This window comes from Solea senegalensis, linkage group LG13, assembly GCF_019176455.1.
Source record: "Solea senegalensis isolate Sse05_10M linkage group LG13, IFAPA_SoseM_1, whole genome shotgun sequence".
NCBI lineage: Eukaryota > Metazoa > Chordata > Actinopteri > Pleuronectiformes > Soleidae > Solea > Solea senegalensis.
Genome location: NC_058033.1, coordinates 21421079 through 21446850, shown reverse-complemented (window position 1 = coordinate 21446850; position 25772 = coordinate 21421079). Strand labels below are relative to the sequence as shown.

The window sequence follows — 25772 nt, the reverse complement described above, 5'->3', positions numbered from 1 at the left end:
AATAAGAAGTGACGAAGCATCACCGTCGTTCATCTTACGTCACGATAAATATCTTAGGCTTTGCCGCGGCGAGGGAAAAAAGAGGAAAACGAGGAGAAAAGAACAAACAAAAAAAATATATAAAACGGAAAAATGTAAAATACTTGAATGAGATCCTGTATAATATCATTTAATATTCATAATATCTGCTTTGTAGGCTGATGTGATTCGCTATTAGTGTTATTTGTAATTTGTAGTAATTATGCTTTTCCTTTAATAAAGAAAAAAACCACAAAACGGACAAAAAAACCTCAACGACGACGACTGACGACTCTTTTTTCACGTGTGTGTGTGTGTGTGTGTGTAATCACTGTACACCATTTTCTTTTTGTCCTTTTTTCTATTTTCTTTATTATTATTATTATTATTAAGTAATTTAGTACAAACATTCTTCACAATCGCACAGAAAAGTTAAACGTGAGTTTTCTAACATTTGTTTCTTCTGGCAAACGACTCATAGCTGAACATAATTCAGGTTTATTTAAGTGCTTTATGGGCGAGTGGTCATTAAACATGAGGTAAAACAGAAATCATACGTACGTCAAACGGCAAGTACGATTTTTCTGAAATGGAAAAATGACACAAGTCTGTTCACACTGAAATGATTTCAAATGACTTTTATGTCATTCGTCAACAGCGTTCGATTCTTCACATGGACGATAACTGGAATGTTTTTATTTAAACTTACATTCGATGACTTCTCTCTCTACCTGTCCAGTTCTCATCTTAATAAACATTAATGTAAATCATAACATTATACAGTAAAAACATCTATTTGTACAAGGGAACCATAATTAAATGACACCAATTCCAACTTATTTTTCCTTTGTTTTTGTTTTTTCTTCTCCCTGATTTGAGAATATTATCTTATTTTTTATAGTAATCACCAAGTAAAAGCTTGACAATGTGTAAAATGTGTGTAGTATATGAGGGAGGATGAATTTTAATAGGTTTTTTACTCATTACCAAGCAATTACCAAAGGTATTAATATCATATTCTCTCCTTATTACCACACTATTATATACTTGTACCACTGTCAGATTATGGGCGTTTAAATGAAACTTAACTAAACTATATTAACTACCTCTGCGACACAACCATTAACTAAGAATCATGTGACTGAATCAGTCTTCCCAGATCACAGGAGGATGAGAAATCATTAGAAATCATGATTTCAAACATTCTGAGCTGTCGTTCACCGCCTCAATCTCCATCTAACTATCTACGTTTCGGTTGTTGGGGAGCTTCATGTCCACCCATCGTGTGTCAAATATTCCCAAAACGTTTGGCAAGGCCTGGGCCTGAGGTCAGAGGTCAGAGTTCACGGCTTACATCACTGGCCCTTCTTTGGTGCATCGGGGATGCTCTCGTTGAGCGGCGTGAGGCCTGTGAGCAGCACGTGGCGCTCGTACTGCTTCGTCTCCCGGAACTTGCTGTCGGTGCCGTGAAGTCGGTCCAGGACGCCCATGACCCCGAAACACTGGTTGAACCTGGGCGCGGGGAGGACATGAGGACATGAGGACAGGAGGACAGGAGTGAAGTGAAGGACAAAGCCATTTTGTCTGTTGAACAAATATCGCTCAAGGATATTCATATTTACTACTAATATTTAATATTTAGTTTTTCGGGAAGGTGACATTTTTGGCTGCTAGGGACAAATGTGTCAATTTAAAATTTCTGACGTTGAAATGTTTTTGATGTTTATGATGTATTTTCTAATTATTATCACCTTTTTCTTTACACAAATGCACAACAGTTATCTTAACCTCATATTGCAAGAGGAGCACAACTTCATCGACCACCAATCGTCTGATTTATTTACAGGTATAGATTTTAGATTTAGGTAAACAAAAGAAACGTCTGGACTCACCTGAGGTGGTGGAAGTCGTGGAACTCCGGGGACGGCAGGAAGGGCAGGTGATATCCACAGTGGGAGATGGTGGTGCTGACCAGAGCCAGGCAGTACCAGAGCGACGTGGTGGATAAGTGGGAGCCCAGGATGACCGGTCCGGCCACGGCTGGCAGCATGTTGGAGAGCTAACACCAGAGACGGACAATCGTCAGGGAGATCTGTGACTTAACCCTTTAACACCTGAGCCTGTTAAACTGTTATTTTAGACGTATTTTAACCATAACAGGCCCAGAAAATGTCCTGTGAGTGTTTTGCCCATTTTTCCAGAATAACTTTCAATATCTGGCCGTTATTTACAATGTACTGCATGTTAAAGTGGAGTATCAACAATTTTAAAAAAGTTTTATTGAGGGGAAAAAAAACTTTTCACCACATTTCACCACATAAATATACAATATGCAACGCTAAAAACCCAGAGAAGCGGAGGAGAAAGAGTCAGATGGTGAAGAGCAGGAGGGATGAATTACCACATGCTCCAGAGGATGAGCGTAAATACACACGACTCCGACAGGAGCGGTCCACTCGTGGTGCTGCTTGTGGTAATGTTTGTAGAGGCTGGGGTGATGGAACAGCCTGAGAGGAGAGGACGAGGATTATATTATTTATTATTATTACTGTTAGTGAACAGAAAATCTACATCACATGGTTTGTATTCTGCATCTTCATCTGAAAACAAGAAAAACAACCTGGGAAAGAAAGTTTCAAGGACAGTGTTGAAGCCATGTCTCATTTTGTATGTGTGAGATTTTCCCCTCCCAACCACTAGGGGGTCGTATTTCATGTCTCATATTCTGCCTGAGGCTGGGGTCACGCTGGGTTAATTTGAGGTCACCTGTCATTTCACTCAGGTGTTGCAGATTGAAATGGACAAACCTGTGCTCAGGTTTAAAGTTTCCTTTGAATTTGTTTTTCTTAGAAAAATAATCAGACACCGGAAGGAAAATAAGTCGCTGAGATCATTTCAGACACTCAGGAGGAATCTGGTCGTGATTTAAACCTGAGTGCACGTGGAAACAACACCTAACTGTAAGTACACGACTTAGTCTCTACAGTATATTAAGATTAATCTAATGCTTATTTTTCCATTCATTCAAATGAAAACGCAGATTCAAATGAAAACAAGCTCTGCGAGGTAAAAATGAAACATGATACTAACTCTGTTTGTACAGCACATCCCATAATCATAAACTCAAATGTGCTGCTTGTTATTAACTAAATGATTAAATAAGTAACAGAGTTTAAGTTCTGTTTCAGTATCTGTGACGTTTGTGATTCTGCTTTGACTCTTATATTATTATATAATTCATGTTGGAACATGTCCATAATATAAGCTACATGACGGTTACATTTGAACTCTTTCTACGTTTATTCAAATCCTCTGACCACAAAAAAGTCATTGGCTCCACCCCCTGCCCTGCCTCTGAGCAACGTGGGAATATCACCACGACACTGGATCTAAACCCTGATATAAACTCACGTGAATGTTTTGTTTAGATTTAATAATTCTGCTCTCCGGTTTTTACATAAGGCTGAAATAGTGGCCCCTCACCAGTAGGTGGCAGTGAGGTGTTCTTTGTACCTGTGTGAGTAGTAGAACATGATTTCCTCCACGAGGGCGAACACAGCGAGCTCCATCAGAGCCCAGTGGAAGGTGGGCAGCTCGGGGCCGCAGGGGTTCACTCTCCAGCTGGTGATGTGATAAACGGCCACGACCATCGGGCCTGAGATCAGCAGCTGGTTCAGGATCACGGTCTTCACAGCGTGACGGAGCTTCACTCTGTCCACCTGAACCACGACGACAGCAAGAAAATAACAGTTTATTTACGTTCTCGTGTCTCGTGTTGTCAACTATTTATTTTAAAAATGAAATCTGTGAAAACAACAGGTGTTTTCACATGTTTACAGGTTATAAAGAAAGAAATATCTGAGTGAAAATAAACATTTCTTATTGCAATTTAATTTGGGATAATAGTTTTTTTTGATTCAGTTCAAAATGAATGTTTTAATGACGTTTTACCACACGAGAAATCACTCTTTTTATTCTAATGCAGGGATGAGAAGTTTAATGAACGCCGTGACTGAAAACATTTAGACCCAGATCTACGCTTTCCTTTTTTGTGGAAAAGGAAAGTTAATCAGAGATCTACATCATTTTCTTTTTGAGTTATGCTATTCACAAACAAACAAACAAACAAACAAACAAACAGCGATAAATTGTGACTGTTAAGTGACATTGTTGCAACATGGCGGCTCATCCTGGCTTTGTTTACGACGATACGACACTTCAGATCATGGTTACTGTCGGTCAGTGAACTCCTGTGACTGTCATCAGAGTAATGGACCGTAGAGACTCGTTTCTACCCGAACACTCAAGTTTTCACCAATGATCTCCACAAAGTGACAAAGTTATGGAAGCGTATGTCATATTGTCCATTATAGGCTAAGGTCCAAAATAGATCTGATACAAATATAAAAGGCTCATTTTGGAGTCATGAAAAACAATAATTAATACAATCAGAATTTCACACACTGCACCTTTAATGCAGCGAGCTCATGCAGTGACTTTGATCTCTATTATGACACTGATCATGGCTATAATCTCTGAAAGGTAATCGATAATCAGAGTAATGTCCGACTGCTGTTATCAGCAATGTTGGCTTTTATCACTGCAACGTCCAACAGCGTCTGTTAATCAAACACAGTGCAGGGACTTTGGACAGATGGACATGAGGACAAACCGGATCACCTCATCATCGCTCCTAATCTAAAAATATGTAAGACTGTTGTCAAGGAGGGAGTGTTTCTTATCCTACAGATCATGTCCTTCCTGTTTCACCTGTTTCTCCATCTATACACAGTACAGTTCACTTACTACAGGGGCATCGTGTGCCATCATCACACAGATCTCATCAGCACAAACTGTCTCTACGCGTCATGAGAAAATAGTTCAGTGAGCAGCAGCAACAGCAACAACAGCAGCAGCAGCAACAACAGCAGCGTCAACAACAACAGCAGCAGTTCTCTGGTCACAGGTTCATCTGTTAAACCTCATTTCATTGGGTACAGAGAGAAGACCTTAAAGGTCCACTGTGGAACATTTAGTATGTTTGTACGGAGACTCTCTGGTGACATAGGTGTTACTAAGGCGTAACAACGAGTTACTTATGTCGTAGTTACTAAGGCGTAACAACGAGTTACTTATGTCGTAGTTTCTAAGGCGTGGGAACGAGTTACTTATGTCGTAGTTTCTAAACGAGTTACTTATGTCGTAGTTTCTAAGGCGTGGGAACGAGTTACTTATGTCGTAGTTTCTAAGACGTGGGAACGAGTTATTTGCATAATGCATAATGTAAAAGCACCATATGACGGCACTTACTGTAAACCACACTTTCATCCTCTCACAACAACATATTCCCCTGTCATTCCCAGATATTGCAGTGACTCCAGCGACACCAGCTCTTGTTCAAAGCAGCAGGAGCATCAACAAACCAACCAAGCGCACTCTGTCTGTATTCATGCAGCACCCAGCGACGTTTTCATACATCTACAGGTTCCAGACATGTGATAATGAGACGTAACACAGTGTGTGTGAGTGTGGAGCTCACCGGGTTATTCTTGTCCATCTGGATGCGGTAGCGAGTGATGAACGAGGGTTTACCGGTGACGTCGACAAACAGCAGCAGAGCATTCGGTATCCAGAAAACCAGAGTGGGCATCAACATGGTCCCTGTTGGAAGTGAAAGGTGATTTTAAAAACTTTACGCCACAAGGTAGGAGCTGCAGTCACTTAGTGGCAAGTGGGAATGCACATTTTATGAGTTGTACTGGCCCTTTAAGTGTATTGCAACAAGTACAGAGGACTGGGCGAGGTATAATCTGCCAAATATTAGCCTCACGATTGAAATCCAGGCAAAAAAACAACGTTTAGGTTATGAGGTAGGAGCTGCAATCACAAAAGAGGCTCACTATCAGTGTTACCTTTACATAATCACTAATATAATAATTGGACGGCAAGCACCTTATCCCGTAATAGAGATAATAATCAGACAAAGATAACGTCTGTGTCACGTCAGATTGTGTGACAACAACAACGTGATCGTAAAAAAGAGCAGTGAATCACCACCAGAGGTCACGACACGGTGCTTCAGTGAAACCACACACACACACACACACACACACGCACACAATATGACTCTGTGCCTGTTTTAGATCATGCATGTGATGTCATTTCAAACAAAGAGCATGACCGTGAACACGACGACGTGTTCCTGTCCTCACAAACATCTCACTGTTGAGTCAATAACGATCCTCCTTTTTGTTTTTAGATCAGATGAGAGAAGAGTCGAGTAAAAAAGTAACCAGCTGTTTCTTACCGAGGTAAAACAAAGCAGCTTCATGACCTTCAAAGGTCACGTACAGCCTGGACCACTGGTTCTGCCAGAAGTCTCCGGATGCTCCCCAGAACTTCTGGAGATGCCTGCAGGACACAGACACTTAAAGTCATTTTATTATGGCTATTAATATCCATCATGTCACGTTTGTCCTTTTTGACAGGTTCGTCCTATCCTGGTCTGGCAGGTGTGGACATGTTCATCACACGCTTATATATGATGGCGTTTCATGTCGCATAGATTCAGTTTTCTAATTCGTTTTAATCCCGGTCTTTTCTATTTCGTTTTTATTGTCCACATCTGTCATGTGTTGCACGTTAGAGTGAAAACTCACCACGTCAACGAGTTGCCGAAGGCGGCCAAGAAAAAGATCCCAGATCCGATGACAAACACCGCCTTCTTCACAGAGTCCCAGAGTCCTGTAGGACTTTCCTGAGCAGAGGAAAACAACAGTGTGTGTGTGTGTGTGTGTGAGATCCACATCATCAGGGTTTCCAACAAAAACCTTTCACAGTGTCGATATTTCTCTGCAACAACAGTGAAACCAGTGAGAAGACAACAGCGGGGAGGTGTTTTCATTTGGGTGAGGCACTTGAGTGCATGTCGTGCATGTGGTTGCAGACATCCCATAATAATTAGCATTTAAATCTACATTAAACATTTGTAATAGCTCTACAACGTCCGAGTATTTAGACTTATATAACATCATTATTATTATTATTTATTATTATGATGACCCTGAGTTCAGAATTTGCTCTGTCGCTTCTTTTAGTTGCACCAACTTTTGTCAGTTGTGTGTCTATTGTTTCTACACTGCGGTGCAACGATTATAAGGTTTATTTGAATCTTCTGCTGCAGACAATCGAGAGTTTTTATTTCTACAAATGAACCCACAGAGCATTCAGTAAAACGACTCTGCTCCCTCAGCAGGATTTAAGTCCTGGGATTTGTTCACCAGACCTTCTTTGCCCCAGCAGCAGATCGCCACGGCAACGCTGGGAACAGTCTCAAATATGACATGCTGTACTTTGGGCTTTTTTTTTTTAAAGCCAAAAACAACATTTACACACTGAGTTTCTAAACAACAGGCAAGAAGAGCGACTGCAGTCGTTCTGTCGACCTTAACGCAGATTATCAACAATCTGGGATTTGGAGGAAAAACACGTGTGCAATAACAGAGTTTTATGAAGCCGGGTGCCAGTTTGTTTCTGCAGCCGTTTGAAGGCATTTTTCGGCATCTGAAGAGGATTTGTATGTATTCTGTAGGTGCATACACATAAACATGTTATAGAAAATGTATTAAATGGAGGTTGTTAGACAGGAATCTGACTGAAATGTCACAGTATCTACACACAACAGAAGTGCTTCATCTTCATCATCTGCTGAATGAAAGTCACAGTCGATCACAGGACTAAGAAGAAGAAGAAGAAGGTGATAATATAACATGTAACATAACGACTTTCTCACCTGTTGTTTACCGTTGCTCTTCATCACGGCAGCTCCGCTCATGTCTGTGAACACAGGTGACTTCATTAACACATGAATATCTGTCGTTTATTCATCTATGAGGACGTGTATTTCAGCAAAAAGTTAATAAATCTCCATGAATTTGAATATTTCAATGAACAACAACAACAACATTCTGTGACACAACACAGAACTCTGTGAGTGCAGAGTTACACGGAGAGAGAGGAAAATAAAATACAGCCAGAGGATTAAATGTAATCCTGTAATAATCCAAATTTTACAGTGAGCACTTTCTCACAGACATTTTTGGCATAATCGCGTGACCCACATCCACGCTGTGTGTGCCTCTGTTAGAGTTTACATGAACTACAGAGGTCTTTATATTACTGTGATTATTTTATTCAATTCATACGTTGTAAGAGTTAAACTGTCGGAGCCTGAGGAAAAAATAAAGATTAAAAACAGAACATTTGAGACAGAGAAACACAACTTTACACACAATTACAGATGTATTTGAATAAAATTAAACTTCCCTGATAATGATTTCAATCCCTAACACCATCAGCAGATTTATTATGGACTCAATTCAGTACATTTTCATTTATCTTTTATTCAAGTCACAATTATTTCAGATTATTTATAAATATGCAAACATGACAGTTGTTTTCTTTAACTGTACTATGTTAAATAACTTTATTTAAACACCCTTTATGGCTGAATAGTAATATATAATATAATAGTTGCATGACTGTCACTTATTTTGTCAAAAAAATGGTAGAAATAGTCTATTATAATGTTACTATTACAAAGGAGTTCAAATTAAATGTGTGTTGATTTACATTTTCACATGTAAGAAGCGATAGAATGTGTTGTTATATTGTTATAATTAGTTATTTAATAATAGATTTTTAACCAAATCACTAACTGTTGCAGCCTCACTTTTTGAGCATCGTGTAATCCAGCTGACATTTATGGATTAAAATTATTATTGGCTTGGGCAAAATCTAAAATAATCTACATCATCGTCATTGCTGCGACAACGAGTCACGTGGTTATCGTGTTTATGCAAATGTAATGCAACATGACTAAAGAAGACAAGTAACAATGATGACGTAAGAGACAAAGAAATGTCTCACACACACACACACTGTTGTTTTTAAAGATCTTTTAAAGGAAACAAAGTCACTGCCACTCACCGGCAACACTCTCGTCTCCTGCGTGCTCTTCTTCTTCTTCTTCTTCTTCTTCTTCTTCTTCTTCTTCCTCTTCCCTGTCTTCTCCTCCGTGGACTCAGCTGGACGTTTTCAAACCAGCCCTTTATTTACAACCGTGCGCGGCTCTGTGATTGGCTGCTGCCCGCGTCAGCTGACGCAGGTTCCACTCTTGGCCACATCCACATGGATCCAGGTGAAGGTTGAGTCTCAGAGCGATGGCTGAGTCTGAAGGGAGTGAAACTGCGCTCAGCCACAGCCACTTTATTAGGTACACCCGTTCAACTGCATGTCAACACAAGCAGCAGCCAATCACATGACAGCAAAAGAAAGAGCATTTAAGAGAAGAGTGTACATGAATGTTATGTAAGTGTATTTATAATATAATACCCAGAGATGGAAAGAGTTACTGAAATATTATACTCAAGTAAAAGTATCACTCTATTAACATTTTACTTAAGTACAAGTAAAAGTACTGGTCTAACAATGAATGTTATGTAAGTGTATTTATAATATAATATCCAGAGATGGAAAGAGTTACTGAAATATTATACTCAAGTAAAAGTATCACTCTATTAACATTTTACTTAAGTACAAGTAAAAGTACTGGTATAACAATGAATGTTATGTAAGTGTATTTATAATATAATATCCAGAGATGGAAAGAGTTACTGAAATATTATACTCAAGTAAAAGTATCACTCTATTAACATTTTACTTAAGTACAAGTAAAAGTACTGGTCTAACAATGAATGTTATGTAAGTGTATTCATAATATAATATCCAGAGATGGAAAGAGTTACTGAAATATTATACTCAAGTAAAAGTATCACTCTATTAACATTTTACTTAAGTACAAGTAAAAGTACTGGTCTAACAATGTACTCAACTTAAAGTAAAAAAAGTTTAAAATGTACCCAGAGTAAAAGTTACGTAGTTACTTTAGTAACAAGGTCCTTTCTTGTGTCGTGCAAAAAGGACAAGGGAACACAAATCTCACGTTAATTGTTTTTAATTAAAGGCAAAACTTTTACAAATTAAAGTGCTGACAAAATAAAATATGTAAACACATAATGTGTCAGTCAACATGGGTCAAAGGTCACAGATGTCACTCACTCAGGCCAATTCACTTGTCCTCATCATTCACCTGTCCTCATCATTCACCTGTCCTCATCATATACCTGTCCACATCAGTCACCTGCAGTTGTCCATATGTTATTATTTTTTTTTAGTATTTATTTATGTTGTTTTATTGTGAAATGTGTTTCTCTTCCATGTCACAACAAGCACTTTTACTTTGAAATTCTGTGAAATATCATTATGAATATGGTGCTATGATTTATTTTTTTATTTCCCACATCACTCGTGACCTTTCTTTAAAGACGTGAGGAGGTCAAGGTCAAAATGTATATAAAACAGACTTTTAGTTGAAACCCTTTTGACATTGTGTGCACTTTATAAAAACAAAGCTTTTTATTAAATGACAAAAATTAGTACACAATTTTTACAACTGAATTTAAATATTGTCACTCTGAGCTTTTTCTATATGAATCTATGAGAAATGTACGACTACAAATGAGCTGAGGTTGTATATTCATCCCACTGTTATTGGAGCTGTATTTTATTTTATTGTATTTCATTTGGCAGATTAAGTTATCCCAGAATAAAATGCTGTTGTGCAATGTTAGACGTACAGTTTGAGGCTGACCTCTAGTGTTCAGCTGCTGCCGCTGCATCAGTGAGCTGCTGCACAGGGTTTGGAACATGTAAAAAAATCAGTTGCGTGTGGATTTTAATTGAATTATGTAGTAACTTCACCTTCAGTGCTTCATAATCAACATTTGTTTTGCTTAATCATACTTCAGTAGCTGACTTATCTGACCATCATGTCAGTATAGGAGGTCAATCAGAAGGTCAAAGGTTGTTTGGATAGGTCACAATTTGAAAATAGGAGCAGAAGGTGTAAATGATGATGTAAATTAAATCAAAACAGGACACAATATATTTAGTCAGTTCATTTGCTTTCTTGTGAGAAAGCTGATATATTATATATTTTCTCTGTCACTTATAAATATGTGCATTTTAATGAAGGTAGAATAATAAATTAGTAAGTGGTAATGAATCTTGGGCAACAAACTGTTTTATCTACTTCTATTGTGGCCTCAGATCTAGTGGCTGAGGGACAGGTGACTGATGAGGACAGGTGATTGATGAGGACAGGTGAATGAATGACTTGAGTACAGTTTTAGAGCAGCACTTTTACTTGTACTTAAGTGAAATCATATCAACAATAGTGGTACTTTTACTTGAGTAGAATATTTCAGTAACTCTTTCCACATCTGGATATCGGTATCAGTCGATACTTGAGTTTGTGATACTGGTATCGGTATCTATATCGTTCCATCCCCAGCAGGTACCCAGATTTTCTAGTGCCGCCCCTGCTCATAGAGTCACACTGCGGGCTTTCGTGAATCAGCTATATTTAAAACATGACGTGTAGGAAAATAAAAAAAGGTTTAATGTGATAGTTGACATCGATCTGCTCAGGAAACCGTCAACATCAGCAGTCCACGTGTCTTCCTGTGCAAAGTGGAGTCCGATAAGGGGTTAAAAGATCAGATCTCGTCGCGGATCGGATCCAGTGCTTCGGCTCTCGTCGCTCCGCGGGCGGACACTCGGCAGACGCTGGCTCGCGCTCGACATTTCAACTCGCTGTGGATTGTGGGAGTCGAGGAGGAAGGAGGACACTGCCCAGGCTTGTTCACCGGAGGAACCGGGACACATTTTCCGCTCTGTCTGTAAGTAAACACGCGGAGTTCTGCCGCGTCGAGCGCGGCTACTGTCGTCGTTGAACCGAAGCGTTAAAGCGTTTGTGTTGCCATTTCGTGCTTTTCTGGCATTTGAGAGGCCGAGAGCCGGAGCGCGAGCTGACAACAGGGAGGAGGAGGAGGAGGAGGAGGAGGAGCAGGAGCGGCGGCGGGCAGCTGCCTCTCCTCCGCCGGGGTTAGTTACACTCTCAAAGCTCGCTGACTTTAGCGTGAAAAATATCTGTTAGCTCGCTTTTAAGCCGTTAGTGTGTGTTTGTAAGCACCGCTGCCTGTGAGGGACACGCGCCGGAGCTGTTAACATGAAACAGGAAATCGCTGTGGACAAGCGCGCGCGCGGGGGGGGACACACAACAAGCGGGGTGTCGGTGAAACACACCTTCACCTGGACGGAAACCTGGGGACAGAGACAGGCTGCAGATGTCCGTCAACATGCCTGTCTCTGTGTTTGCTGTGAGTCCCTGCATTAAAGCTGACAGAGGACATGTGTGGCCTGTGCTCGTGGCTAATTGATCGTCAGTAACAGATTTAGCTAATTGGTGCATCCGGTACAATGATAATATTTTCTATTTTTGTCATGAAATTACCCACTGGATTGGATCGAATTGGTTTGGAATGATGTTTTTTAGTAGTTTTCCCTCCATGATCAAAGTCCTTTACAAATGAATAGTTAATTATTGATAATTCCCGACAGCAAAAAGGGGGGAATAAATCCACCCGTTCATCCATCCATCTTCTACCACTTCAGTCCTCCACACGAGGGTGCCAATCCCAGCTGAGATTAGCCTGGACATGTCCCTAGTCCATCACAGGACCACATGGAGAAAAAAATCAACAACAACAACAACCATCCACACTCACACCTACAGTCAATTACCAGTTAGTTTTTTTTTACAGAATGTAAATGTTTTGCATGTTGCATATAAATATGGCTTTAATGATTATTATTTCTTTAAAAACGTGTAGTTGTGGCCTTTTCGCTTGATCTGCATGTATTTGGACTGCGTGTTTGTGTGAAATCTTTCAATAGTGGATGGAATAGTGGCCGCAGAAATGAAAAACACCACAACATAACAACAAATCCATCTGTGGTGAAACAGATGTTTACTTATCTTGGTGAACAAACAGCAGTGGCTAGAAAAACATGTACATACTAATGTGAATTTACTTGGTAAAACCTTTAATGGAAACCTATTTTGGTAATTAACCACCAACACATGTGGAGTTTTTGTTCATAGAGTGATGAGACTGTTTTCCTCTTACAGTGTTTTTTACAAATGTGTTTGTGTGTCCGTCCGCTAACAGAGATAAGTGGTAGGTAGTACAAAGTCTAAAGTCCTGCTCACCACAGAGTAGGGATAATGAGGTTAAGTTGTCAGATAAGTCTGATTGAATGATTTCAGATGCTGAATAATTGAGAATAGTTGTTTTTTTAAGTGGGGAGTGTGATTTATGTATTTGTAGTGTCTTTACAATAAAGTATCCCATTGTAGATTAGTAGATTTAGTAGTATTCAGCGAGACAAGAGATCTAGAGGATGATTTATGCATTGTTTTGATGTGTAAAAACATTTTTTATTGAATGTATTTTTGCTCTGTTCAAGAAAACCAAAACATGAAACTGGAGGAAATAAAATGTGTGATATTCAAATGAGTTCATAATGAATCCTGGTTGATTTTGTCCCTGCAGAGTGCCACACTGGTTTCATCACCATGTCCAGTCGAGGAGGCAAGAAGAAGACGACCAAGACCTCGCGGTCCACTAAGGCCGGGGTCATCTTCCCTGTCGGGCGTATGCTGCGGTATATCAAGAGGGGTCTGCCCAAGTATCGCATAGGGGTGGGAGCGCCCGTCTACCTGGCTGCTGTACTCGAGTATCTTACTGGTGAGTATTTGTGAACGTGTTAATGTAACATAATATGTATTAACATCTTTTATATGTGGTTATATCTTCTCACATCCAAGGCACAACATACCGTGACCTACTTTTGTCATATTTGGACCCAAAAGTACATAAATATTCTTGTTAATCAACTTCAGTGAACTTCTGTTTTCTAAGATGCTTGCGCTCGTCAGTGTTTATTGATGAACAACTCTGATGTTTTGTTGTTACCGTGAAGCCGAGATCCTGGAATTGGCAGGAAATGCAGCGAGAGACAACAAGAAGGGTCGCGTCACACCGCGCCACATCCTGCTCGCTATCGCCAACGACGAGGAGTTAAACCAGGTCAGTTATATTGACCCAATATAGAACATGTACATTTAATGGCAGCTTATTTGAATCTTGTCATGGACCTGCGCCTTCTTGTCTCAGTTGCTTAAAGGCGTGACAATTGCAGCAGGCGGAGTTCTGCCCAACATCCACCCAGAGCTGCTGGCCAAGAAGAGAGGAGCCAAGGGCAAACTCGAGACTCCCGTGTCACCTGCCCCCGAGAAGAAGCCCAAGCCGGTCAAGAAAACAGCGGCCAAGAAGCTGAGCGGGAAAAAGGGAGGAGGAAAGGTTAAGGTAAGTCTTCACAGGAACACAATACAGATTTAACGCTGTTGTTGTGTACAGAATTAGACATTCACCAAAATGTTTCCAACACCACAGAAATCCCTTTTTATATTAAAGGTAACTCCGAAAATTGTCATTATTAATAAAGTTTTGAATGCTCCTCCACACTGAAGAAAACACCAGCAAATGTTTCACAATAGAAGCCTTGTTGAAAAAGATGAATAGAAACAGAAATGCTTTTACTTTGAAGCGAGTACAGGACGTTTTGTGTGGAGAGTGTGAGGTCGAGTCGGCCGGTCGGTGTTTTTAAAAAGCAGATGGTTGTGTGGTGTGATTTAGGGAGAGAGACAGAGAGGATCAATCACAATCAGTAAGTGAGCTGAAGCGCATCACCCCACAGCCAGAACCAAGGAACTATTCTTTTAAATCTCTACCGTCACTGACCCCGAACCTCTGCGCTCTGTCTTTGTGTTGTCATCAGAAACAGAGTGAGGTGAGCAAGGCGGCGTCGGCAGACAGCACCACAGAGGGATCTCCAACAGACAGCTTCACCGTTCTCTCCACCAAGAGCCTTTTCCTGGGTCAGAAGGTCAGTAATGAATGAATGAATGAATATACAATTCACTGTAATGAATGATGAAGAGGTACTGGACTCTGTTCTAGAAATAATATAATAATACAGATTGATTTTGTGAACTGTATTAGTGTTATAAGTTTACCTCCTGATGTGTCTCACCTGTTTTTGCCTTAGCTTCTTAATGTGCTGCATGCTTTAGTCGATGATTAAGTGGTATTGAATTAGAGACTGATTGATTTGGCTGTTATTTCTTCTTTTTTTTTTTCATCGTTTTATTAACATCTAATTAAAGAAACAATTGAAAAAAAATAAAGACCAGTGTTTTTCCCCCCCATCCCTGTGTTTTTTGAAAAGAACACTGGGAAAGAAACATCACACGCTGAGAATATTGTTCACCTGAATTGAGTGAAATTGAGCGTAAGCCTGAGCTCATTCGCCTGCTGTCGTTAAACCTCGTCTGGCTGAGTGCTTCACTTACAGCAGCGTTTGAAATCAATGAGTGACAATGAACCAAAAAATAAATGCTGTCAACCTCCCACTGATTAAGATAATGCACCTGCACATGGAAAAGACTTTTATTATTATTATTATTCTCACATTTCCTACTCTGTTGTTGCTCTTCACTTCTTGTTGGTGAATTATGTTGTTTGTATAACCAATGACAAGTTAATCTCAAATTAAGCGCTGACAGCATTTACCTCGCTGAAATTAGGGATACCTTGACATTTTGACTTTTTAGTCTGAGGATATTTTGTCTCTTGGCCGGCTCTGCTGACAGACTTGGCCAACCGTGTCAGTGGATGAAATGAATCATGTGCGCAGTAATGTTCTACCGTCAGTGTCTGCACTCGTTCCATTTCACATTATGACGGCTGCTGCTGCTGCTGCTCATTTGTCTTCTGTTAGCTGTTAAAATATACATTATTACAGTGTTTACAGTGTTTACTCAGAGGTCTGATGCCAAACAAACGGAGCACATTCTTTGTGTCACAGTTGTGTAACTCCTCACAACGTCAAGGTATCCTTTTCAATTGGTGGTGGTGTGTGTGTGAGTGAGTGAGTGAGTGAGTTTGAATCTGGTTTTAATGGCTTTGCTTCCTCCTATCTTCCTCCCTGCTCCTCCTCCTCCTCCTTTGCATGTCCTGCCTCACCCTGGCCCCGCCCCCGGCACTCTGCAGCTCAACCTTATCCACAGCGAGGTCAGCAACTTGGCTGGCTTTGATGTGGAAGGGGTCATCAACCCCACCACTGCTGAACTTGAACTTAAAGATGATCTAGGTGAGATCCCCCACCCCACAACCCCACTCTGCTCACCACAGGGCTTTAGATATTAAAAGTCCTTGAATGTTCAACAGCTCTAAAACATGTTTTTCTTATTCACACTGTGGACAATCTGGTCGTTGTCATTTTGAAGTGCCAAAAGGAGCATGATCTGCTGCTCATTAGGGTTTTTTCTCTCATGTTTTACCGGTGTGAACATTTAATGTGAAGTGAAATTCCTTTAAAGCTGAACTGTTCCAGACATGCGGGTATTTTTAGTGGAAATTAGCTTTGGGTGTAACACGTGTGCACAAACTCCAATGCAAGAAGCAGACGTTCTCCAAGTATTATTGGCATTATATTAAAATATAACACATGTTCAGTCTTCTTATTAGTCGCCTCTTCTGTGGTGTTGTTCACAGTGTGAATACATGACGATGCTGCTCTTTGCTTTTAAAGTGAAGACCAAAAACATGCATTTTTCTCCTCAAAATGTAAAATAAAAAAAGATAATTTTCAGTGGATATTCAAGGATTTTTAGAGCCGTGGTTTTGCTTGCTCTTTCCTTTTTTGTGTAGATGTGTTGAGGGTTGATTTCTCGGGGACGCACTCCTTTCACACGGCAACCAGGCCTTCACACAGTGCTCAACCATTATATTAAATCACTATAACAGGATTCAGGATGATTTATTGAAGTTAACTTCACCTTCATATGAGAAAGTGAGGTGCTGCTGTTGCTGTTGCTGTTGCTGTTGTTGTTGTTGTTGTTGTTGTTGTTGTGTGCTGGCTGCAGCCTGGCTGTGTGAGGTTGTTCGCCTGGTCGTTAAAAAACTCCTCCGCTCAGCCTAATGAGCCATGAAATCAGGACGACGCAATTAGTCAGAAAAACTAATTAAATCATTGTTTGTGTTCGTAATGAACTCAGGTTTTAAACCACCGAAAAAAACATTTGAACACTTTAAAATGCATGTGTACAAACTTAAGTGAAGTTCTGACTGACTGTGGAGTCTTGCTTCCTGATTGTGTGTCACCGTGTCCACAGTGGCCTCCTTGTTTCCTGTGATATCCTCAGACAATATAAGGAGCACGCTCACCTGTTGTCTCTTCTTCTTCTTCTTCTTCTTCTTCTTTTCTTTCTTTTTTATTTCCTCTCACTTTTATTTGTTCCATCCTGTCGCTCCGGACCACTCACTGTGTTTTTTTTACCACTGTGTTGTGTTTGCCTGTCGTTTTGTCGTCGTTGTCGTCTGTAGTTGCAAGTTGTCCAAGCCGACATTTCCATCGTGGAGAGCGACGCTGTCGTTCACCCGACCAACTCCTCCCTCTATACAGGTGGTGAAGTAGGTAAAGGAACTATTAACACCACCGAGACGTCGAGGCATGGCTGCCTGTCTTCTCTCTCTCTCTCTCTCTCCCTCCCTCCCCCCCTCCCCCTCTTTGTGCTCTCACTCTCTCTGCATTTTCCTGACGTTTGCAGTCTGTGGACAAACATTACAGCAGCAGCACAGTTTTTATTCTGAACTGCTAAGAAGTTAATTTGCCTGACAACAACCTTTAACCCACAACACCCATCCCTTCTTCTCTGTAGTTTTTTTATTTACATTTTTTATGTCATTTAGTTTAAACACAGATTGAAACATGTATCATGAGTGGAAGTGATTTTACGGAGCCATAACCTGTGCAATCTGATTTGATAGTCGGTTGCCAACGAGCTTGTGTTTTCAATACAGAAAAAAGAAGCATAAATGTGGAGATTTTTGAAAAATATGGGGTGAATTTGTCAGGTTAATGCATCAAAAATGTTTCTGTTTCAGATTAATGCTTGAAAATTGCCTGCTCACAAGTAGGAAGCGAAATTAGTGAAAATGAGACATAAGCAGAAATAAAAAAAAAAACAACGCTTAACTCTGCTCAACTTTTCTAAAACTTCCTGTGAACTGAATTTGAGCCGATATCACGATGCATCCTGATGTTTTATGCATCATGTTTTCATTTAAAAGTATAAGTAATCTGATTATATATTAAATATGAATACTGAAAAATCAACAAGCAGGATTCAGACAGAGGGATGACCTTTTGTGTTATGGTTTCGCGTTGGTATCAGTAGTGGTATGTTGTATAAATCGATCCAGGTAGATTTTTATTTATGTCTAAAAAATGTCCGTTTACTTACTAAACTTATGTGTCGCATCACAATGCATCTTAAAAATGGTTATTTGTAACTCTGTAATGCTGCTTATTATATAAACTAATAACGTACTGCAGCAACTTTGCAAGTTAATGTTCACAACATGCAGCATGAGTCCAGTCAAATGGCCAAGAGTATAAAAGCAGAGACAAAGCCCTTTAAAGAAAGTACTTAGAAAAAAAGTACTTAAAGTACTTAGATTAGTAATAATGTCACCCGCTTTTATTCGACTTCACTATGAAGCTGCACGTCTGCTGGTCCTGCAGATGTTTCCTTTTCTAAATGTTTCCTTATTACAGGACGTGTTGTGTTTGTGACACATTCGGCATTGAACACCTTTTTTCAGCAGCGCTGTATTGCTGCGTCTAATCACACTCACCATCACTAATGACATACAGTGAGACAGGGAGCTGATTGATGTGTGGGATATGCAACTTACATAAAAGGTGGATTATAAAGCAGCTTCAGGGAAAAAGACAGAGGATCTGTCACATAATCAGAAAGAGAGCCAAAGCTCTCGATTCCATACTGCTTCCCAAAGTAATCGAACTAGGACTATTGTTATTGTTTTATTTGAGAGAGACTTCAAGGCAACATTAAATGTTAGTCATTAGTCATTAAATGAAAGAGAAATCTTATCTTTACAGTTTACAGAATTACTTTTCATAAAGTAATTCACTGAAAACTGAGCTGCTGCTGCTGCTGCTGCTGCTTGTTGTTTTCCCCCCACTCGACTGAAACATGGTCGATCTGGGACTTCATTTTTCTGTGACCTCTGTCTCACAGAGAAACGCCACCAAGTTGAGACTTAAATTTAAGATTCTTGAGCGACACAACAAATTATGAAACTACACCATTTTCTTCATCTGCTGCATAAAAAATGTACTGTACTAACTTTTTTTTTGCAAGTATATTAACTTTATTGCCCTTTCTTCCCCCCTCCTGTCTGTTTTTAATTATATGGCAGCCAGGCCTTTATTTTTCTGGCTGTGGTGGACTTGAATCACCTCTCTCGTCTTCTCTTCTATGGTTTCCTTTGTAGCTTCTCTCTCTCTCTTAAGCTCTGAGAGTATGATGTGAAATGGTGTGAGTGATGGACGGACGGACAGACGGACGGAAGGACGTGTAATCACTCCCCACTGGTCTCACAACATCTTCCTCTTTCTCACAGTTGAAACTGAGCCTGTGCTGTAAAACGAAGCTGAAGTGAGCTTTGACATCATTTCATCTGTGACACGCTGTGGTCTCCAGTTTGCCCAAAAAAAAAAAGACACCACCACACTAACTGAGTCAGGATGAGTCATTTTGGAAAACAGCAGCACTTTTATGAGACGTTTTCACCTCACAAATAAAGTAACTGAGCCTCAGTTTGTTATGTGAGAGGCGTGATCTCAGACTGAGAGAGAGAGAGAGAGAGAGGCTACATGAAGTGATCAACAGTGGTGTTGTCTGCCTCTCTGCCTGTCCACCTGTCTGTCTGCATGACATCCCCTGTCCATTATCCTGCTGTCCGTCTGTCTGTCTGTCGGGCGACCTGTGAGGATTCACTCACCCTGATTTTTTTAAATTTCTCCCCGCTCACCAGGCTCTGCTCTGGAAAAGAAGGGAGGGAAGGAGTTTGCTGATGCACTGCAGGAGCTGAAGAAGAAGAACGGCCCCCTGGAGGTGGCTGGTGGTAAGTGCAGAGAGCAAATGTCTTTGAGTTTTGTATAAAAATGGTAAAGTCTGTGTTTGGGTCTTGACCTTTTAGGTTTAAATTCCACACAGACTAAGGTCATTATCACCAATCCAATCCAACTTTATTTGTGAAGCACTTTAAAACCAACCACAGTGGACCAAAGTGCTGTACAGAATAAATAAAAGACTAATTAAGTAAAAATGAAATAAAATAAGATTATAGATCATAACAAAACACAAGAAGAAATACAATACAATACCATACAATAAAAACAATAAAATAATCAATGATATGGTTCACAGGTGTGGTTGTTAGTTACAACCATCTCTTCGCTTGTGTTTTCATCGTTCTGTTTTGCTGTTTGTACACTTTTTTCTTTCTTTTTCACTCTCTTCCTGCGTTGCACTTCAGCGACACCACACTGAAGGTTCTGCAGAGTGCACGGTGATTCGCTCGAGGCGTCTGTTTTCTGCAAAGCAAACACGTTAATCAGTCCAGTCAATGTGAGAAACCGGTTCTCTGCTGGTTACACAGGTGATCAACCAAACGTCAACATTGTAATTGGTTTATTTTAACAAAGACATTTCCTGAATAATTAACCAGTAATTAAAACCTTTTTCCCCACTCACATGCTCTTCTATCGTTAAAATAAATGTTGTCATCGTTCACGTTGTCCTTGAACTTCTGCAAATGAAACATTGTGTCAGTGCTTGTTATTTTGGACATTTAGTCCTGGCTCATAATATTCCCGGTGACTTTACGGGTTTTATTAGTCGTGTGAGAATCGTATTGTTTGAGCCCTCGCAGATTATTTTATTCTCCGGCTCATTTGTTTCTTCTTCTCTGTCGTCGCTCTCGTACTTTCTCCATCTGTCGCTCTCATTATTCATCGCTTGCTCTTTCTTTTTCAAACAGCCAAGTTAGCTCAGCGTTGTAATCCCAGTCTCTGCATGGAGCTCATAAATAGATTAGTACAGGGACTGAGCACAGAGCCAGCGCAGCCTGTCGGCAATTCAGGGATTTTACATCAGCCAAACGGTCACTTTGACCAGAGTTACCTTCAAAAAAGATGTCAAGTATTAATTCATCTGGAGTTTTACGAGCAAACTCCTCCGTTTCATGTCGGGTACAAGAGTTTTCCGGGAAGTTATTGAAGTAGATTTGTCTTAAACAGCTGGAACTTTCATCGTCAGAGTGATCTGCTGCTGACAGACTGACAGTCTGCTGACAGTCTGCTCATCACTGAGCAGCACATGGTCATATGATGTTACAATGATGCAATTTAGCCAATACATGATAACAAAACCTGATCCCTCTGTGGTCAGAACATTCAGCACAGTCTGAAGAGCAAAACACATAAAAGGAGTTGGATTTGAGCTCCAATAAACATAACTCAGTAGTTATTGTATTCTGAATTATTAGTAGAGCTGCAACTAACGTTGATGTTCGTAATCGATGAATGGGTCGATTATTTTCCTGATTAATTGAGGCATTGTTTGGTCCATAAAATGTCAGTGTTTGTCAAACGTGGAAACTTTTGTTTTAAACAAAGAAATATTAATGATTTCTTTGTTTTATGGAGCAAAGAAATGATGAAAATATTCACATTTAAGAAGCTGACACAATCTGAGATCTTGTTTTAATCATGAAAAAAAAATCGAGTAATTGTTTTAGATCTAAGCTAAATCTGAGTTTATAGAAGCTTTGTCATTTGCTGCTCTTGAAACAGAAGCCTCAATTCTAATGAGTCTATTCATGAGGTACGACATCGACATGGCTTAAGTTCTGCTCCAAACAATAACAACAACAACGACCTAGTTTGATGACATGAGACATGAAGCAGAGTTGCATCATGGGATTTGTTGTCTTGTTTGGCTTGTTTTCGGATGAATTTAATGCAGAACTGTATATTATATCTTTTAGATTGACAGGTGATCTTCACATGTTCTCACTTCACAAAGCAGAAAACTAATTGAACTTTGCAGGCGCTTGTTAAAAAGTGTAATCGTGACTTTACCTCATGCTCTTGGCTCTCGCTCTGCCGTGTGAAGTCTGTCCATCTTCTCCATCTGGAACTCCGCTCGTCCTCTTCCTCTTACTCCACTGTGGACTAATAAACTTGTCCAGAGTTCCAACTTCAGACTCCTGGAGTTTGTCTTTCCTTCTTGTCCTCCCTGCTCTTCCTCTTCTCCTTTTCTTTGCTGATTCTGTGGTCGACCTCACTGAATTGAACCATCTTGAGCTTCTGTACATTGGCTGATAAAACACACAGATTCCTGTATCATCACACATCGTCCAAATGAACTTTTGAGCTTTCATTTGTGACAGAAAGTATTAGAAATCTGTCTGACTGAACAAATGTAGCTTCACGTCGTGACATATAACAAGAGACGACACTACATAACATATTCTGAGGGATTTAAGACAAGGAAATTGTTTGCATTGTCTTTTCCGTCTCTCCTGGTTGACCGTCCTTCCGTCTGTCTCTCTCTGCTCCTCCTCAGCCGTGTTGACCGCTGGCTTTGGTCTGCCGGCCAAGTACGTCATACACTGTAACAGTCCAGGCTGGGGCTCGGACAAGTGTGATGAGATGCTGGAGAAGACGGTGAAGAACTGCCTCGCTCTGGCCGACGAGAAGAAACTCAAGTCTGTGGCCTTCCCCTCCATCGGCAGCGGAAGGTAGGAGGACAAAATCCACCTGACATGACACATGACAATCAAAGATTTAGATTCTCCTGAAATGTCATCTTCTTTTTTTGAACAAATGGCTGCAGAAATAATAACAACCTGACCAGTAAATGTTGGCGAGATGCTGTGATGTTAAGGCCTTTTAATTCTCTTCTGATCCAACAAAAATCTCACTGTTCCCAAATATAAACACCTTCACTTTCAGACTCTTAAATAATAATAATAATAATAATAATTTAAAAACATTTTCAACTTGTGGAAAAGAAAAGGTCTAACTTCTGTTTTATTCAAAATTTGATCTTGAAAAGGGTAAAAAATAATGAAATATAGTTGGCGACTTTTTTATTAGTGATTTTTTTTCATAGCCAATATTTACAAATCACGGTGAGGGACAAAATTGACGAAATAAACCTTTTTAATAGTAAAAAGAAATCAATGCGTTTACATGCATGATAAAAGTTCGGTTTTCTTAATGTCATGTAAACACATTAGTCCGATTTAAAATGGAGCTAGTCTTAGTCAGACTAACGTACCCGGATAATGTGATTCATAGTCTGATTACGGCTGCGGTCTTTGTGACCTGGACGTAGAAGTAGGGGAAGAAGACGAAGACAAACAACAAACAACAAACATCACGACGGCGTCGGCGAGAGTGAAAGCTGTGAAGAAGACCCACTTTTGGACTTTTCACGATTAACACGTACAGTAAAGCAGGTACGAAACACAGAAATACTCAAGCACAGCAACGTCCAGCTCGTCGTTCACAGTTTTGATTTTCTGTGACGTAAACGCCGACGGGAAACGGATTCAATACACACTAGCTTATACCGAGGCGGAGTCTGACGTACACGGCCATTAGATCCTTGTTCTCCTCTGGCTGTACACTCGTGTATAATTGTGTGTCTTAGTCGGACTTAGCGCGATTAAACTGTGCAAGTATGCCCTGTGTACTTTAAAACACTGCATTTTGTGTTTAAGTAACTGTCATAAATGAAGCTTGTTTCAGTAAATATGAATATTTGTACGTGTTCTGTGAGATTTGATCAAATGTGTGTGTGTTCTCAGGAACGGTTTCCCGAAGCAGACGGCGGCCCAGCTCATCCTAAAGGCCATATCCAGCTACTTTGTGGCCACCATGTCTTCCACCATCAAGACCGTCTACTTTGTGCTGTTTGACAGCGAGAGCATCGGCATCTACGTGCAGGAAATGGCCAAGCTGGAGACGAGCTAAGAGAATCTGGGGATGAAACAAAAGCCTCGTTGCTCCTGTTATTTTTTTCCCTGCAAGGAAAAAAGGAAGGTGTTTTTTTGTGATTGATTTGGTTAAATACGAAGAGAAGAAGAAGAAAAAATGGCCGGGAAACTTGGTTTTGCATTCTATTTTTTCCTGTTATTGTTTTTAATTTCGTGTGCTGTTCATTCGACGTCTTTTTTAACACAAACAGTCGCACACAGAGCGGATTCTGCGAGTGAGAAGGCTCACTTCAGTATTTAATTTGAATCATTTTCATTATGATTATCAAAAATATTACTATTATTATGTACGATGGCAACACCTCAATTACAACGGCTTGACGAGAAGCCGGGACAAATACGGGTTCATGCATGTTAAGACAAAAACAAACAGCTATTCTCTTCCTCTCAAGCTCACAAACACAAACACAAGACACTTAATTATGTGTGTTTTTGGTGTCACATGATGATGATGATGACTGTACTGTATACGGTAAAAAAGGTAAAAGCGTAAAAGAAAAGTTCAGTTTGCTTCAGTTTTGGTCGTCAGGAGACTTGAGTTTCTGTTTTGTGTTGTGTTTTCGTGTCACATAATCCTCAGTTTTCCTCAGAGTGTCCCCAAAAAATGTCCTTTACATTTAAAAAGAAAGTTCTGTAAATACCCACATATATATTATATACTCTGGTTGGCCGTGAGTTTCAGTAAAAATTAAACTATGACACAAATTAGAGATTTGCAGGTTTTTGCAGGGCACTTGGTTTCTAGTGTGTGTTGATATATCTGTGTTTCTATAGATGGAGTATTTGTGAATTTGTTATAGCAAAGATATTAAAGTCTGTAATATAGATTTTTATTTTCTATTTTAATTTCTGATTGAACACTGATTGTATAGGTGATTTTGAAGGAGGAAAAAAAAAAGAAAAAGAGTCATTATTTGTGTGTCATAAATCAGTTGATGGAAGAAGAAGGTTTGGTTTTATGCGCGTTCACTCAAACTGCCACTAGGTGGCTCCCTGTAATCAAGAATTGGATTTTGTTTCCTGTACAGCAGCAGGCCTCTCTTCACACAGACAACAGACACTTGGTGGATTTGAGTTGGGATTTGAATTGAGATTGACGGATGTGTACAAAGACTGCTCTGCTGCATTTGGACTTTTCAGCGGCTCGACTTTCTTACGTAAAACAAAACAAAAAATAACCATGTAAAATGCTTTCTATTGAAATTGATTCTACAAAAGGTCTGTACACACTCCGATAATAAAACAACTTTAAAAAAAACACCTTTTCTGCTTTAAACGCACTCGTTTTTTTTTCATGACCTGTCGTCCTCATGTGGACCAAAGCCTGGTCTTTACTTAAGGTTACTTAAGGTTAAAGCCTGGTATTAACTAGTTATGATTGGGTTCAGGGTTAAAGCTTTAGTCTGGCTGTCAAAGTGAGGGGAAGGCAACGCCGTCCTGACAGGAACAGCCGTGCAAACCTGTCATAAGAACCATTTCTGGAGCACTGACCTTGTCAGGACCGGCAGTCCTGTGGTCGACGTCCGTGTCGAGTACAGCTGTGTGTGTTGTGTTGTGAAGGCAACAATAAATCCATCGCTGCTGTATTAATTTGAAGTGTTTCAGGAGAAAACAGAGGGATGACATGCTACATTTATTTGATTTGACTGGAAGCCACAGTTAAAGCCTGGAGATCCTCAGGCATCTGTGTTCCTGTGCTGATCTTACGAGGCTCAAACGGCCTCCGAACAAGAAAACAAAGACCTTCACTTCAATTACTTTCCCTTTTTTTTCCTTCTTTCTTTC

The 25772-nt window shown here is 40.0% G+C and overlaps 2 protein-coding genes across 3 annotated transcripts; one reads left to right on the top strand and one right to left on the bottom strand.

The window, feature by feature from the left end:
* Positions 1-500: 500 nt before the first annotated feature.
* On the bottom strand, positions 501-9097 carry faxdc2 (fatty acid hydroxylase domain containing 2). The gene is made up of 9 exons (XM_044041907.1): positions 9007-9097; positions 7811-7854; positions 6678-6775; positions 6326-6429; positions 5558-5679; positions 3532-3737; positions 2420-2525; positions 1911-2077; positions 501-1530 (listed from the first exon to the last, which is right to left on the bottom strand). The coding sequence occupies exons 2-9, from the start codon at positions 7850-7852 to the stop codon at positions 1374-1376; spliced, it is 1002 nt and encodes a 333-aa protein (XP_043897842.1). The 5' UTR covers positions 7853-7854; positions 9007-9097; the 3' UTR covers positions 501-1373.
* A 2403-nt stretch (positions 9098-11500) lies between these two features.
* LOC122779488 (core histone macro-H2A.1) lies at positions 11501-25247 on the top strand. 2 transcript variants are annotated; one of them, XM_044041904.1, is made up of 9 exons: positions 11501-11819; positions 13536-13730; positions 13966-14072; positions 14160-14351; positions 14824-14931; positions 16098-16197; positions 19953-20042; positions 22550-22724; positions 23799-25247. In XM_044041904.1, exons 2-9 carry the CDS (start codon positions 13559-13561, stop codon positions 23962-23964), a joined length of 1110 nt encoding a protein of 369 aa, XP_043897839.1. In that variant the 5' UTR covers positions 11501-11819; positions 13536-13558; the 3' UTR covers positions 23965-25247. The 2 variants fall into 2 exon arrangements, with proteins under 2 accessions (XP_043897839.1, XP_043897841.1); XM_044041906.1 differs by lacking the exon at positions 16098-16197 and adding an exon at positions 17433-17523 and having other exon boundaries at positions 11503-11819.
* The last annotated feature ends 525 nt before the right edge of the window (positions 25248-25772 follow it).

Bases quoted from the DNA above. Each gene is read 5' to 3' on its own strand.
- faxdc2 (XM_044041907.1), bottom strand. From the start codon at position 7,852: ATGAGCGGAGCTGCCGTGATGAAGAGCAACGGTAAACAACAG. The intron at 2,526-3,531 runs GTACAAAGAACA...CTCTCCTCTCAG, and splicing joins ATGTTCTACTACTCACACAG to GCTGTTCCATCACCCCAGCC. The intron at 1,531-1,910 runs GTGAGTCCAGAC...CCCCGCGCCCAG, and splicing joins CACGACTTCCACCACCTCAG to GTTCAACCAGTGTTTCGGGG.
- LOC122779488 (XM_044041904.1), top strand. From the start codon at position 13,559: ATGTCCAGTCGAGGAGGCAAGAAGAAGACGACCAAGACCTCGCGGTCC. The intron at 20,043-22,549 runs GTAAGTGCAGAG...GCTCCTCCTCAG, and splicing joins CCCCCTGGAGGTGGCTGGTG to CCGTGTTGACCGCTGGCTTT. The intron at 22,725-23,798 runs GTAGGAGGACAA...GTGTGTTCTCAG, and splicing joins CCCTCCATCGGCAGCGGAAG to GAACGGTTTCCCGAAGCAGA.